Genomic DNA, 14781 nt, shown 5'->3' on the forward strand with positions numbered 1-14781 from the left:
AAAATCTTATAACAAATTGATAAAAAGAAACTTTGCAATCTATAATTAATGTGAATTCCTTTTTGTGCTTGACTATAAACGAGTTGTCTTACAGAGATAGTCCGAGGACCTGTGTAACACACGTTACCTCATCCTCTCACAGTATTGTGCCCGGAGTTATATCATTAGATCATAAACACTGGTGGAGTACTATTTTATTTTAAACACTAGAAGAAAGTTAGCAAGGTTTACTATATTATATTTGGAAGCAAAATGACATCAACAAACAAAACTACAGTAGAAAATCTACCTTAGTCACATTTGGCCAGAAATGGGCATCAGCCAGATCTGTTCTTTTAGCATAGGCAAACTTGAAGGCTTCTAATATCCTGTGATAGGTAAGAATCTGTCCTTCTTTAGTCTTTATATCATCTTCTGTTATATTGTAACCTACAGGAATAACATTTGTTTTGTATTCAACAGTGGAATAATGTGCACTGCCAATTAGACATAATAATGATAATACCGTAAATGATACAGCAGTATCAATCAACTTGTACATGCTGTTTAAATATCTATTTCTTTTGGGTAAAACTGGCCGAAAATTGTAGCAGCACTTCTTTAGTCTGTTCTTTGTCATATTCTTCTTGATTTAAATAACATTGCTTAACAAGATTTCATAAGATGTCATGTGTTTTTTACTGCAAGTACAGTTCTCAATAACAGAGCACTGCCTGACTGTAATATGTAAACACCTCACCCAGCCACTTTATATACTGAAAACAGTCAGCCAGTCCTGATACAGTCTTATAAAATGATGTTGTTGTTTTTGTTTTGATGGAATAAAATTGCAAAGACAGAAGCACAGACAAAATTCTGTCATAATTATGGCAGCTTGCCAGCTTCTGAAGATGAAGGAAGATCACAGTTGCTCCTTAAGGCATTATTTCAGGACCCAGCAGGTACCTTGGTAGAACTACAGACCTTCCGTATGTCAGCTGGACAGCAGGTACCTTGTTAGAACTACAGACCTTCCGTATGTCAGCTGGACAGCAGGTACCTTGGTAGAACTACAGACCTTCCGTATGTCAGCTGGACAGCAGGTACCTTGGAAGAACTACAGACCTTCCGTATGTCAGCTGGACAGCAGGAACCTTGGTAGAACTACAGACCTTCCGTATGTCAGCTGGACAGCAGGTACCTTGGTAGAACTACAGACCTTCCGTATGTCAGCTGGACAGCAGGTACCTTGTTAGAACTACAGACCTTCCGTATGTCAGCTGGACAGCAGGTACCTTGGTAGAACTACAGACCTTCCGTATGTCAGCTGGACAGCAGGTACCTTGGTAGAACTACAGACCTTCCGTATGTCAGCTGGACAGCAGGTACCTTGGTAGAACTACAGACCTTCCGTATGTCAGCTGGACAGCAGGTACCTTGGTAGAACTACAGACCTTCCGTATGTCAGCTGGACAGCATCCTCACACACAAGAATTCTACACCTATCAAAAAGTTTTAAACCCACTGCAGAGAGGCAATAAATTCAAAGTCAGTGACCGTAACTACTCAGTCATGGAGGCCCTTTTCTTATGAAATAAAGGAGAATATATACTACAAATAAAATAAAAGTATCTCACCATCTAGTATATTAAGTATAAACATGAGGATTGCACCACTAGATGGGGATTTTGGAGCATGTATTGTATAACCATTTGTCAAGGTAACTTTCAATGACTTCTCTGTCAGGGCCGTGTACTGCTTCAGATCCTCCTCTCCAATAATAGCACCTGTATATGTCAATACAGACTTCAATTACAGAAAACAAGAGGGTAAACTGATAAACATGTTGCAGTTTTTCTTAAAATTTTGGGAGCTAAAAACAACAACCTGATTTCATGTAAGAAAACAAGTTTTTAAATCTTAGAAATTTCAAGAATATCACTCTGTACTGAAAAAATATTTCCTATTTCATTGTGTATGCAACTTGTATCAAATAAATAACCAAAGTTTCTCAAAAAAGGATTAGGCACCAAACAACTTGAATTAAAGAGTGTTATTCTATACAGTCATCAATAATTGTTGGAGTAAAAATTAAATTTACAAAGTTAATATTTAATGAGTTTTCATCAAATCAAAATTAAGTCTGAAATATCACAGACAAGTTTGGAGTAACATTCACTTATTTCTAAAGTCATTTTTTTTCACATTTCTTGTACGTTACAGTTAACAGACATTACCGGAAGTGGTGGTTGGAGTAGGAAAGAAAGGAAAGTCAGTTTTCCCACTTTCAAAAAGCAAAATGTTAAAGAGAAAGTTGTCTGAGTTGGGAAAAACATTAAAATAATTAATTCTCATTGGAAAAATTCACATTGTTGGGGTGAGGGACTGTTACACCTGTGTACAATTTCTCCTTTACTAAAATGACTGAATAACTATACCATGGTATTGTTTGAAGTAGATTCTCACCTGAAGATTTAAATTCCTCAAGAATACGTGATGTAAGACTTCCCCTGTAGAAGGCATCTGCTCCCTCCTGTGCCAATGTGGTCAAGGTCTGAGCCAACTCTGGTAGCTTCAAAACTTCACCTTCTTTGTAATAATCTCCAGTCTTGGAATTATAGTAAGTTTTCCTGAGAGATAAAAATGTCACACAACATGAATCTTCAATTGATTTCATAGTTTTCTAATGAACTGAATTATTTAGAAAACTTAGGCTTTAATTCACATAACTCTGAGTTTCAAGTCTACTACAGGCAGCAACAATAACTCTGTGAAAAATTCATCCAACCAGAACACGAAGACAATAATTATGCGCATCTCCTCTTGATAGTGAAGCTACTAAATTCCAACCAGTGGTTGCTGAGAAATACCCGGACAAGAATTGTGGAGACTTATAAAATGACTGCGACCTGATCAGACATGGATTTTTTGCTCTGCACATTTTGTTAAATAAAATGGATAATATTCAAAACTATCGGATAAATTTTATATGACTGTGTTCCTTGGAAAATTCTGCATCTGGATATAAACAGAGACTAGTGATTTTCAGAACAAAATCTTCAGGAATTAATGAAAAGTGTTCAGTTTAATCAATATTTTCAATTTTATAAAGGATTAACAATTTATCACCTAGAATACCTGAAATTCTTATCAATCAGATAGACATATGATGTTTAAGCAGCTTTAAATGTTTAATGGACTTAAGTGTTAACAACAATCTCTGACAATGGCTTGCAATCATTCATCTTTAGATATGGAGGATTTTGAAGGTTTTTCAGACAATGACCTGACTGGCAGTTGTTTGATTGACAATCTGTTTTACTTGTATGTTTGCCCAGCCAGTGATAATATAACAATCAGATTCTTTCAACAAAAAACACATGCTAAAATGGTACAGATCCTACAAACAATGTATACATTATCACCAACAAAGGACAATACTGGGTTAAGAACCACTATAAGCCTGAATGATAAGAAGGTTGTGATAACAATCTACCACAACATGACACTATTAATCCAAGGTCAAGGTTGTAGGATGTGGATTGATACTATCCTAGAACATATCAAGTGTGATCTAAAACAGTCATCTGACTGCAACACAATGAACAAAGAAACAGAGGAGCCATCCAAAGCCAAATTAAAGAGAAAGTCAAACAGCTTTCTTTCCTCAGTCTCATCTAAAATATTTGGTCCATCTTTAAGCAAAGAAAACATGAAAATTGCCAAGGAAATAAAGAAAGCAGAAAAAGCTGAGAAAAAAGGGGGCCCATCCATTGACCATGAGTACTTCAGACGGCAGTTGGAGGCAGTTCAATCAGAAGCAACATACAATACGCCAAAATTCTCAAAACCAGCAAATTATCCTGCAAAGGGTTCTACGCCTCAAAATTATCAGTACAACCTTTACCATCAGCCTAAAGAAAAAACTGAACGGAAGATTAAATCCAAAAAATCAATATACAGAGGGCCAGCCAATTATCCTGTCAATACATCTACTCCACAAAACTCCCTGTTCAGACGTCAACAACAGCAGCAACAATCTATGGAAGAAACTTCATTGAAATCAGTGAATACTGTCACTGATGAACAAAGAATTCAGGGGGAAAATAACAAGGAAACAAATCTTTCTAAATCCCTGTCAACCATTAGTACTGAAGATGAACCTGAAGTACCTTTGTCTGTCTCAAATGAGTCTCTAATAAGTCTTTCACATTTATCCAGTGACAAAAACACTAAGTCTGAGACAGCAATATCTTACACTGAGGACAACTCGCATGTAGTTATTGAAAAATGTGATTTCTCGGTACAATGCAACTTTCAGGAAAACTTAAAAATGAAATACCTTGAATGTCTGAAAGTGAACAGTGAACTGAAATCTGAAAATGAAACACTCCAGGGATTAAATGAAGAGTTAAGCAATAAAATCTCAGGAAAGTACAAAGAAATCAGCACTGAGCAAAATGCAAAGATTCTTATCCTGGAAGAGGAAAAAAATAAACTTAAACAAACAGTTCAGTCCTTAAAGCAAGAAAACAAAATACTTCGGGAAAAACTTGCAGTACAACAGACACAGCAAGAAACTGTAGACCGTCTTCAAAATGACATGACATCAATAAAGGAGCAATTTAAAGATGTCACAAGTGTTCTGGACCTGATTAAGAAAAGAACCGAAAGTGTGGCATCAAATACTGATATATTCCTCTTACAGCATGAAGTAAGAACTCTGAAGAAAGAGCTGACAAATAATACTAAGGAGCAGAACAGTACAATGACCTCTCCTGCACAGAAGGAAGCATCTAGGAACACTTTAAATCATTCGCCACCAGCAGAACCCAAAACATCCCAAAACCTTCCCGATATGTTACATAAGAACAGCCAACAACCAAATACACCTGTGCATGAACAAAATTCAACATCTGACAGGAAAGATAAAAAAAGCAATGTTTTTGTTCTTGGAGATTCTGTTACAAGAGTGCTCAGTACAGCTAAAATGTCTAACAATACAATAAATGTCAAAATCCGCTCATACTCCGGTGCTAAAATCAGTGACATAAAAGACAACATTGGGGAGCTAGGAAAGCAAACCAACTTGAAAGACACAGATGTTTTTGTGATACATGCAGGAATCAACAACGTCTCCAATGCTGACTCAACAACAACTATAGTAGAACAAGAAACTGACCTGATAGAAACACTTCTGAAAGTAAATGGAAATGCCAAAATTGTAGTGTCTTCCATTCTACCCAAGAAAAAAGACAAACTCTCCCTGAAAGTTATCAAATCTGTAAATAGTCAACTTCTGAAATTGTGTGAAACAAAAGGCTACACATTTCTGGATAATACAGTGTCATTTATGACAGATGAACAAGTAAACACAAAGCTCTATCATGATGAAGTTCATCTGGACAGAAATGGCGGAGCAGTATTGGGAAAACAAATTAAAAAAGCTATAATGTCTGCATTGAATCTACCTGAAGGAACTGGAAATTTTCGCATGGACAGCCACCACAAGCAACACCAGTGGCAGCGTTACAACAGATGGCATCACCCAAAGGATCAACGTCAGTCAGCCAACAACAATCCTCGATACAACAACCACAGAAATTTTATGAGGACCAATTCATGGATACAGTATCCACCATGGATGACCGGTTATCCAAGACCGTACTAACTGAACACAATGTCAAATGTTTTTCTAGTCAAAACAAAACTCAGTGTAGTGTAAATAGAGAAGACAATTCAGTAGTGGATATAAAAATTGATGAATACAATGTCAATGAGCCCGAGTCTCAATGTTCAAAATGCACAACACCTGTTAAAACTGATACAAATGGTTCCATTCAGAATGATATGAGAAATTCTTTATGCCTGAAAAAAGGTCTTAATTTCATACACTTAAATATCCACTACTTGTATCCCAAATTAGATGAAATTAAGTATTTTTTAGATGAAAACAGTGAGTTCGATGTACTTGGTTTTTGTGAAACATTTTTAAATGATCATTTTACAGACAATGAGCTATGTTTATCAAATTATCAACTATTTAGAAAAGACAGAAAATCAAATGGAGGAGGAATTATTGTTTATGTGAAAGAAAAATACCCATGTTGGCAAAGACATGATCTTGAAAATGAAAATTTAGAAACTTTATGGCTAGAAATCAAACCAAACCAACAAAAATATTTCCTGCTATGTTACACTTATAGACCACCCTCCTGTAACCAGTTTTGGAATGAAGAATTTGAAATGACATTAGAGACAGTATTTCCTGAAAACAAAGAAATAATATTACTAGGAGACTTTAATTATAATTATATTGAAAATAAATCAGTGAATAATGCATGGAACAATATAGCAAGTACACATAATCTCACACAATTAGTAGATAAACCCACAAGAGTAACAAACTTATCATCAACTATTATTGACCATTTATATACAAATCAGCCTTCAAACATTATAAATGTACAAATACCGCATCTCGCATTTAGTGACCACTTCCCTGTCTGTTTCACCAGAAAAATTGTAACTACAACTAAAAATGGCCCGTTACATTCAACAGTTAAATATAGGTCATATAAAAACTTCAATGAACAAGACTTTTTACATGATTTAGAAAGGCAGCCATGGTCTGTGTTGGATATGTATGATGATCCTGATGATGCTTTGAACTTCTTTCATAAAATTTTTCTAGATGTTATGGATCACCACTTACCTAAAAAGGAACGTCGAGTTAAATATAAACATCAACCAGATTGGTTTAATGCAGAAATAAAAGACACAATTAGGTTGAAACACAATGCTAAAAAATCAGCCAACCAAGAAGAATACAAATTTTTGAGACAGAAAGTAAAAACCTTGTCAAATCAAGCAAAAAGATCATTCTATTCCCAAAATATCAATGACAACAAGAAAAACCCTAAAAAGCTATGGAAACACCTTAATGAATTATCTGGTAAAGGGAAAAATTACCAAACCAATTATATTAACGATGACAATGGCAATCCAGTATTAGATCCATATACAACAGCAGAAACATTCAACACTTTTTTTGCAAATGTTTTTAAAACTGTACCAAATCCCACACAAAACCTTAACAATGAAAGCAAGAAACTTATTCATGAATTTGTAAATAGTAAAGGAGTAATTAACACTTTTCAAATACCACCTGTTACTGAGGAATTCATATTAAAAGAATTAAACTCACTTGATGAATCAAAGGCAACTGGTTTAGATGAAACTGGCCCAAGAATACTGAAAATAAGTCACAAAATAATCTGTCAACCAGTCACAAAGATCATAAATCTAAGTATAAATACATGTAAATTTCCAGAAAAATTTAAAACAGCAAAAATAACACCAGTATTCAAGAAGAATTCAAAATCAGACAAAAGTAACTACAGACCAATATCAATACTCCCAATTTTATCTAAACTTATAGAAAGACATGTATCCAATCAAATGAAAAACTTCCTAGAAATAAATAATCTTCTCCATTCAAAACAATCAGGCTTTCGTTCAAACCATTCTTGTGAAACTGCCCTCACCAACATAACTGATGAATGGATTACTGCTATAAATAATAACTCCTATGTTGGAACTATTTTCTTAGACCTGACCAAAGCCTTTGATCTAGTAAATCACTCTCTGTTAATAGACAAATTAAAACTGTACAACTTCAGTGAATCTTCTATAGCATGGTTATCATCATATTTAGAGAACCGTTCCCAAAAAGTTTTTGTAGCTGGTCAGCTATCTTCTGCCCAAGATATTTCTGCTGGTGTACCCCAGGGCTCTGTTCTGGGGCCAGTATTGTTCATATTGTATATCAATGACCTTCCACTACACACAGGTAAATCATCAATTGACATGTTTGCAGATGATACAACAATATCTGCCATGGGTAAATCAATAACGGAAGTACACAAAACACTACAGGCTGACATAAACACTATTGAAAATTGGTGCACTGATAACTCAATGCTTCCTAATACATCTAAAACAAAAGCTATGTACATCACTGCCTCATATAACAACAATAAAATAACAAATCACACAACCTGTAATACTATTCAAATGCAGGGTCAAGCACTTTCATACTCATCCACTGAGAAACTCTTAGGAGTGCATGTTGATAAACATCTAAACTGGAAGTATCAGGTTGAACAAACCATGAAAAAATGCAATACATATTTATATCTTCTGTTACGAATAAAATCTTTCCTAAACTTACATTCCCGAAAGCTATTTTTCAATGCCTATATTTTGCCACATCTTGATTATTGCTGCACTATATGGGGAAACTGCAGTGACGAGCTTCTAGAAACTGTTTTGAAATTCCAAAAACGTGCTGCAAGAATTATTCTTGACAAAAAATTTGATGCCCCATTCGCTGAATTATTTACAAAATTGAAATGGATGACTTTTTCTGACCGAATTAAATACAAAAAAGCAATCCTAGTATATAAATCGATTCATGACCAATGTCCTAATTATCTTACTTCAAAATTTACTCAAAAGCAAACATCTGATCGTGAACTTAGATCTAGAGAAAATGATGAACTAGTAGTACCTATGCCAAAAAAGGAATTTTTTCGCAAATCTTTGCACTATTCTGGAACAGTTATCTGGAATAACATACCTAAATATATACGTACTTCAGACACCCTGTAGAAATTTAAAAGATCGTACCTTCAGTGGCAATACTCTGACAGTACAATAAGTCATAATTGCAATTAAATGTCAGGAAATACTGTCTCTACCATCTCTCTCCATTTTCATTGTAAAAAGTTACTTCAGTTGTTAAATTAGTGTCCTGTATTGTATATAATCTTTCATTCTCATATTATTTTTCTGATAACATTAACTTTGTGTGTTTTATTTTGTCATATTTTTATCCATGTTTGTATATAGCCATGTATATGTGGACCATATTGTAAATTGGCTTAGCCAAATATGTTATCCACTATAAATAAAGTCGTTATTATTATTATTATTATTAATATTACATGCATATTGTAAGGAGTTATTACTATGTGGTTGTGACCTAGACTTGAATCTCTGACAACTATGTTCAGCAACCAAGACTAAGTGTTTCACTAATTTTAAACAACTGAATGCCATTAACTCTCCTTGTGGAGGCTGAACAAAAATGATACAACATCTTCATTCTTTTTTTCTCCAGAAAGTGTTACTCATGCAGCAGGTTCTATTCAATGAGCTCTTACTAGTGCGATGCCAGGCAAGTGGTTTGAACTGGTGTACATAAATTCATATACCAATTCAAAGTAAGTATGAAAATACTAAAAATAAAATCAAGAAAAATACAAAAATAAACTACTGCTGTGTAACAATTTACCAAAATTGCAAATACCTGTAGGTCGCCTTGATATCAATATATTGTTCCCACTTACCAAAACTGCGGGTAGGTAGTCTTGATGTCAGCATCTTTGTGACTGTTTAAAAAATCAACAAGAGCATTGTCCAAAGACTTGGGCACTTTGAAGCCATCTTCTGCCATGGTAATAGCTGGCTGGAAAAGATCTGACCACGAAATATGTGAGCTGCCATGCAACTTCCAGGCCATCTCATAGCCTCGGATCTCACCCGGTACAGCAATGGCAAGACCTCCTGTAGAAATTATTAAAGAATGTTCAATGATAGGTCTGAGGAAAATGACACAGAAAAATTCATTCATACAATAGATCTGTCTTTATATCAAACTAGAAAACCTTTTCATTTTACATCTGCTGAAATCTCAACACTTCTGTACTTAATACATGCCTACTTTTGGGGGTTTCCTACAAATGTTTGAAATGAAGAGCAAGGTTGTACAGATTACCATAATAATTCCACTTCTGACGAATCAAACCCATTACTTTGGCTAGTTATCTCGCCTTCTACCTTTAACAACTACACCTGTTGCTTATGCCTGTAATTTCTTAGCAGTTTATTGTAATTAGGCATGTTTTAATGTAATTATAAATATGTATGAGCGGTTATATTTTAACTCTATAGTGAATGGATTGTGATATCAGATTATGTATTCAAAATTTTAATTATTATGGAACCACTTTTTTTAAACGTGTTTTGTTTTGTTACAGAACTTGTTTTTGTTAGCAAATAGCTTTATAGCCAGTGTTGTACTGTTATACCGTAATCAACTTAAAATAAAGCTTCTTGTATCTTGTATCTCTTACTAAATCAAGTAACAATACAATATGTTTTCAATTCAGATAAAAAAACGTTCCTTTCCCATGACCTGTGACTTCTGTCTACAGTTCTACAATCAATGTTTCCAATCAACAGCAGTGTGAGGGAAGTTTTTCAAAGAAACCTTAACCACTTTGACACATGCCCCTTCAGCAGTATGAGAATTAGTTAAAGAAAATTATAAATATCCCCTACCATTAACAGAACTTTCATTGTTGTAATACATGTCTTCAGTAGCATTTATCGGGGCAGTTTCTCTGGCATCTATACTCGAGCTTTCTCCTGTAGTCCTGAAAAAAAAATGAAGTATCAATCAAAATAAAGCAACTGTTTTATTAAAACAAGAGCTGTCAGTGGACAGCGCGCTCGACTATTCTCAGTGCTTGATAGTATAATATAAGCAATGAGTAAAACTTTAACATTACAATAAGCATATTCTAAGTCGAAAAGGGGCCATAATTCAGTCAAAATGCTTGATAGAGTTGCCTCCTCCTTTTTACATACTGGGGTCATGATGGTAAACAAGTATGCAAAATATGAAAGCAATATCTCAATGGACTTTGAAAATATTTGGGGTGGTACGCAGACTTTTACATTTATTCTAAGTCAAAAAGGGGCCATAATTCAGTCAAAATGCTTGATAGAGTTGCCTCCTCCTTTTTACAGACTGGGGTCATGATGGTAAACAAGTATGCAAAATATGAAAGCAATATCTCAATGGACTTTGAAAATATTTGGGGTGGTACGCAAACTTTTACATTTATTCTAAGTCAAAAAGGGGCCATAATTCAGTCAAAATGCTTGATAGAGTTGCCTCCTCCTTTTTACAGACTGGGGTCATGATGGTAAACAAGTATGCAAAATATGAAAGCAATATCTCAATGGACTTTGAAAATATTTGGGGTGGTACGAAAACTTTAACATTTGTGTGACGCTCATGCTCACGCTCACGCCGACGCCGGGGCGAGTAGGATAGCTCCCCTATTCTTCGAATAGTCGAGCTAAAAAATGTTGTCATAAAATTCTGTGGCTCATGCCAAATTGGGTATTTAATGAATTCTTAATATCAAAGGAACAATAAATTGAAATTTTATTCATTTGTTAGGACTTAATTCTATAGATTGAAGCTATAACAAAATCTCTGAATATTAGTTCCCTATAAATCTCAATTATTTCCCAGCATTTCATCTTCAGCATGACCTGCAATATGAATAGACATGCATATTCAGTATCTAAGTTATAACCCCTCACATTACTCTTTGCTTATAAATCACTAAATATAACACTTCACCATATAAATGCTTAAATTTGGTACCACAAAACACTACCCTTCATCATATAAATGTTTTGGTATCACAAAACACTACCCTTCATCATATAAATGCTTTGGTATCACAAAACACTACCCTTCACCATATAAATGTTTGGTATCACAAAACACTACCCTTCATCATATAAATGTTTGATATCACAAAACACTACCCTTCATCATATAAATGCTTTGGTATCACAAAACACTACCCTTCACCATATAAATGCTTTGATATCACAAAACACTACCCTTCACCATATAAATGTTTGATATCACAAAACACTACACTTCACCATATAAATGCTTTGATATCACAAAACACAACCCTTCGCCATATAAATGCTTTGGTATCACAAAACACTACCCTTCACCATATAAATGTTTGGTATCACAAAACACTACCCTTCACCATATAAATGCTTTGATAACACAAAACACTACCCTTCACCATATAAATGTTTGATATCACAAAACACTACCCGTCACCATATTAATGCTTTGATATCACAAAACACTACCCTTCATCATATTAATGCTTATCACAAGAAGAGCTGTTGTCAACAGCCTTGTCAATTGAATGGATATAAAAGCCGAAAAAGGGGCATAATTTTGTTATAAAGCAAAATAGAGTTACGGGACCTGCGCAGTGTAAGTCAGTTTATCCAGGGACTACCTTAGCCTGGAAACCAAACAGTCTACACACCGACCAACCAATATGAGCAAAACAATACAGCTCCTCTTCTCCTTTGCAAAGAGGCAAGATGTATAATTTACTTACTTATTATAGATAGTCATAAAGAAGCCTCCTCCTATACCCATACTCTGAGGATCAGCAAGGCCCATACACAGTAATGATGCAATGGCAGCATCAACTGCATTCCCATCTAACTTCTCCATAATGTCCCTAGAAAATATAAGAAAGCTTCTGAAATGCACGTTTCTATAACATTAATTCTGAACATTGAAGATGTAACAGAACACTTCCCCCTACATGTTAATTCTTTATAGGATAAAACTAAGAAATATTTGCTAATATTGTTACAGGAAGGAGAATTCTAACAACTGATTAAAGTAAGTGGTACTTGGTGGCTCTGTCTACCTGACAGATGAATAGCACTGCTGCTGCGTGCTGCAACATAGAATATAGGTTTTAATTGCTTAATGTAGCTAAAAACAGTCCAACCCACTAATTTAGTAAATGAGATACACTGTCTTTGATAAAGTGATCTAAATGGCTTGCCCCAAGCAAATATACTGAAGATTCATGCTACTCTTTGTTCATTGTATCTCACTGACTTAGATCAGTTGTGATAGTAAGCACATGTTACTTTCATATTTGCAAAAACTACATGTAAAACCTCATAGAGCTGACACAGTACCTGCCAATCTGTGAACACTGAAACAGTACCTGCCAATCTGTGAACACTGACACAGTACCTGCCAATCTGTGAACACTGACACAGTACCTGCCAATCTGTGAACACTGACACAGTACCTGCCAATCTGTGAACACTGACAAAGTACCTGCCAATCTGTGAACACTGACAAATTACCTGCCAATCTGTGAACACTGGGTGACATCTGAAGCAACTGCTGCATGTCTATATTTCCCAAGACGTCCTGACTTATGAGCGGGCTTTGAGCCTGAAGTCCCGATACCACTGGTACCAAAAAACAGCCCAACTCCTATCAAAGCTATTATAAACACACCACAGCTGATCCACAAACATGCCCTCACCCTGAAAATAGAAAATAAACACTTTTAACATAAATACAAATAAGTGTCAAAATCATAACCTATCAACTAACGTACATGTATCTTCAATTCTTATACAGCAACTGTAGTACAATGTTTTCTAAAACTAAGTTTTCATTAAATTATGACTTACTTTTGTACCTTTTCATCTTTCATTATGCAAGGCAAACTTTCTTGCTCAACTGTTTACTGCTAGGAAAGCCCCTGCCTTGGAGAAGTCTGGACAGACCATATTTTAGGGTGCTCCATACCATGTATATTATTATCCTGCACCATACAGCTAACAAAGTGTTTCGCATAAAATAAATACAATGTGTAGGTGACTACACTCATTATCAGTTACTTCCTCATGTTAATTCAGTCATAACTTTATCCACCATAATATGATATAGTTTATCACATTTAAAATGAATGCACATATGAACATGATAAACCAGACCTCTTTGTTTAATCACTATGTCCAATATGGGGGTATTTTAACAAACAAAGAAATATTACATACTGTATTACACAAACTTGTGTTTACTTAGCACTTCTTCAATAAATTAAAGCATGTTAGTCAAAGATACCATGCAACTATGTTTGATGTTTGACCTAGTGACCTATTTTTTGAACCGACATGACCCAGATTCAAATTGGACCTTGAAATCATCAAGATTACCATTCTGACCAAGTTTCATGAAGATACAGTCATAAATGTGGCCTCTACAGTGTTAACAATCTTTTCCTTTGATTTGACCTAGTGTCCTAGTTTTTGATCCCACCTGACCCAGATTTGAATTCGACCTATAGATCATCAAGATTAACATTCTGACCTAGTTTCATTAAGATATGGTCATAAATGTGGCCTCTATTGTGTCAACTAGCTTTTCCTTTGATTTGACCTGGTGACCTAGTTTTTGATCCTACATGACCAAGATTCAAACTGGACATTGAGAATATCAAGATTACCACTTTGACCAAGTTTCATAAAGATACAGTCTTAAATGTGGCCTCTACAGTGTTAACAAGCTTTTCCTTAGATTTGACCTGATGACCTAGTTTTTGATCCCAGATGACCCAATATCAAACTCGTCCAAGACTTTATTGAGGGTAACATTCTGACCAAGTTTCATTAAGATTGGGCCCAAATTGTGACCTCTAGAGTGTTAACAAGCTTTTCCTTTGATTTGACCTAGTGACCTAGTTTTTGACCCCAGATGTCCCAATATTGAACTCGTCCAAGATTTTATTGAGGGTAACATTCTGACCAAGTTTCATTAAGATTGGCTCAAATTTTTGACCTCTAGAGTGTTAACAGTCGAATTGTTGACGACGATGACGGCCGACGGACACAGGGCGATCACAAAAGCTCACCTTTGAGCACTTTGTGCTCATGTGAGCTAAAAATTTAAACAAGAGTGGCAGACTGTCACAAAATACACCCGTCATTGAACTTGGCCTAATTCAAGGGCCATAATCCAAGCGTGCCTGGGGCGATTTTACTGGTTATCAAACTTGGCTGGGATTATTATGCCCACAA

At 35.2% G+C, this 14781-nt stretch overlaps 1 protein-coding gene across 1 annotated transcript in view; it reads right to left on the reverse strand.

The window, feature by feature from the left end:
• LOC123559560 (glutathione hydrolase 1 proenzyme-like) overlaps window positions 1-14781 on the reverse strand; it is a 31328-nt gene that overhangs the window by 14037 nt on the left and 2510 nt on the right. The window contains exons 2-8 of the mRNA XM_045351491.2: window positions 13057-13242; window positions 12282-12407; window positions 10387-10481; window positions 9393-9609; window positions 2446-2609; window positions 1617-1766; window positions 290-429 (exon numbers count right to left, since the gene is read on the reverse strand). Coding sequence (XP_045207426.2) covers window positions 290-429; window positions 1617-1766; window positions 2446-2609; window positions 9393-9609; window positions 10387-10481; window positions 12282-12407; window positions 13057-13242 — 1078 coding nt within the window. The remainder of the gene's footprint in view (window positions 1-289; window positions 430-1616; window positions 1767-2445; window positions 2610-9392; window positions 9610-10386; window positions 10482-12281; window positions 12408-13056; window positions 13243-14781) is intronic.

Source organism: Mercenaria mercenaria, chromosome 10, assembly GCF_021730395.1.
Source record: "Mercenaria mercenaria strain notata chromosome 10, MADL_Memer_1, whole genome shotgun sequence".
NCBI classification, from domain to species: Eukaryota; Metazoa; Mollusca; class Bivalvia; order Venerida; family Veneridae; genus Mercenaria; species Mercenaria mercenaria.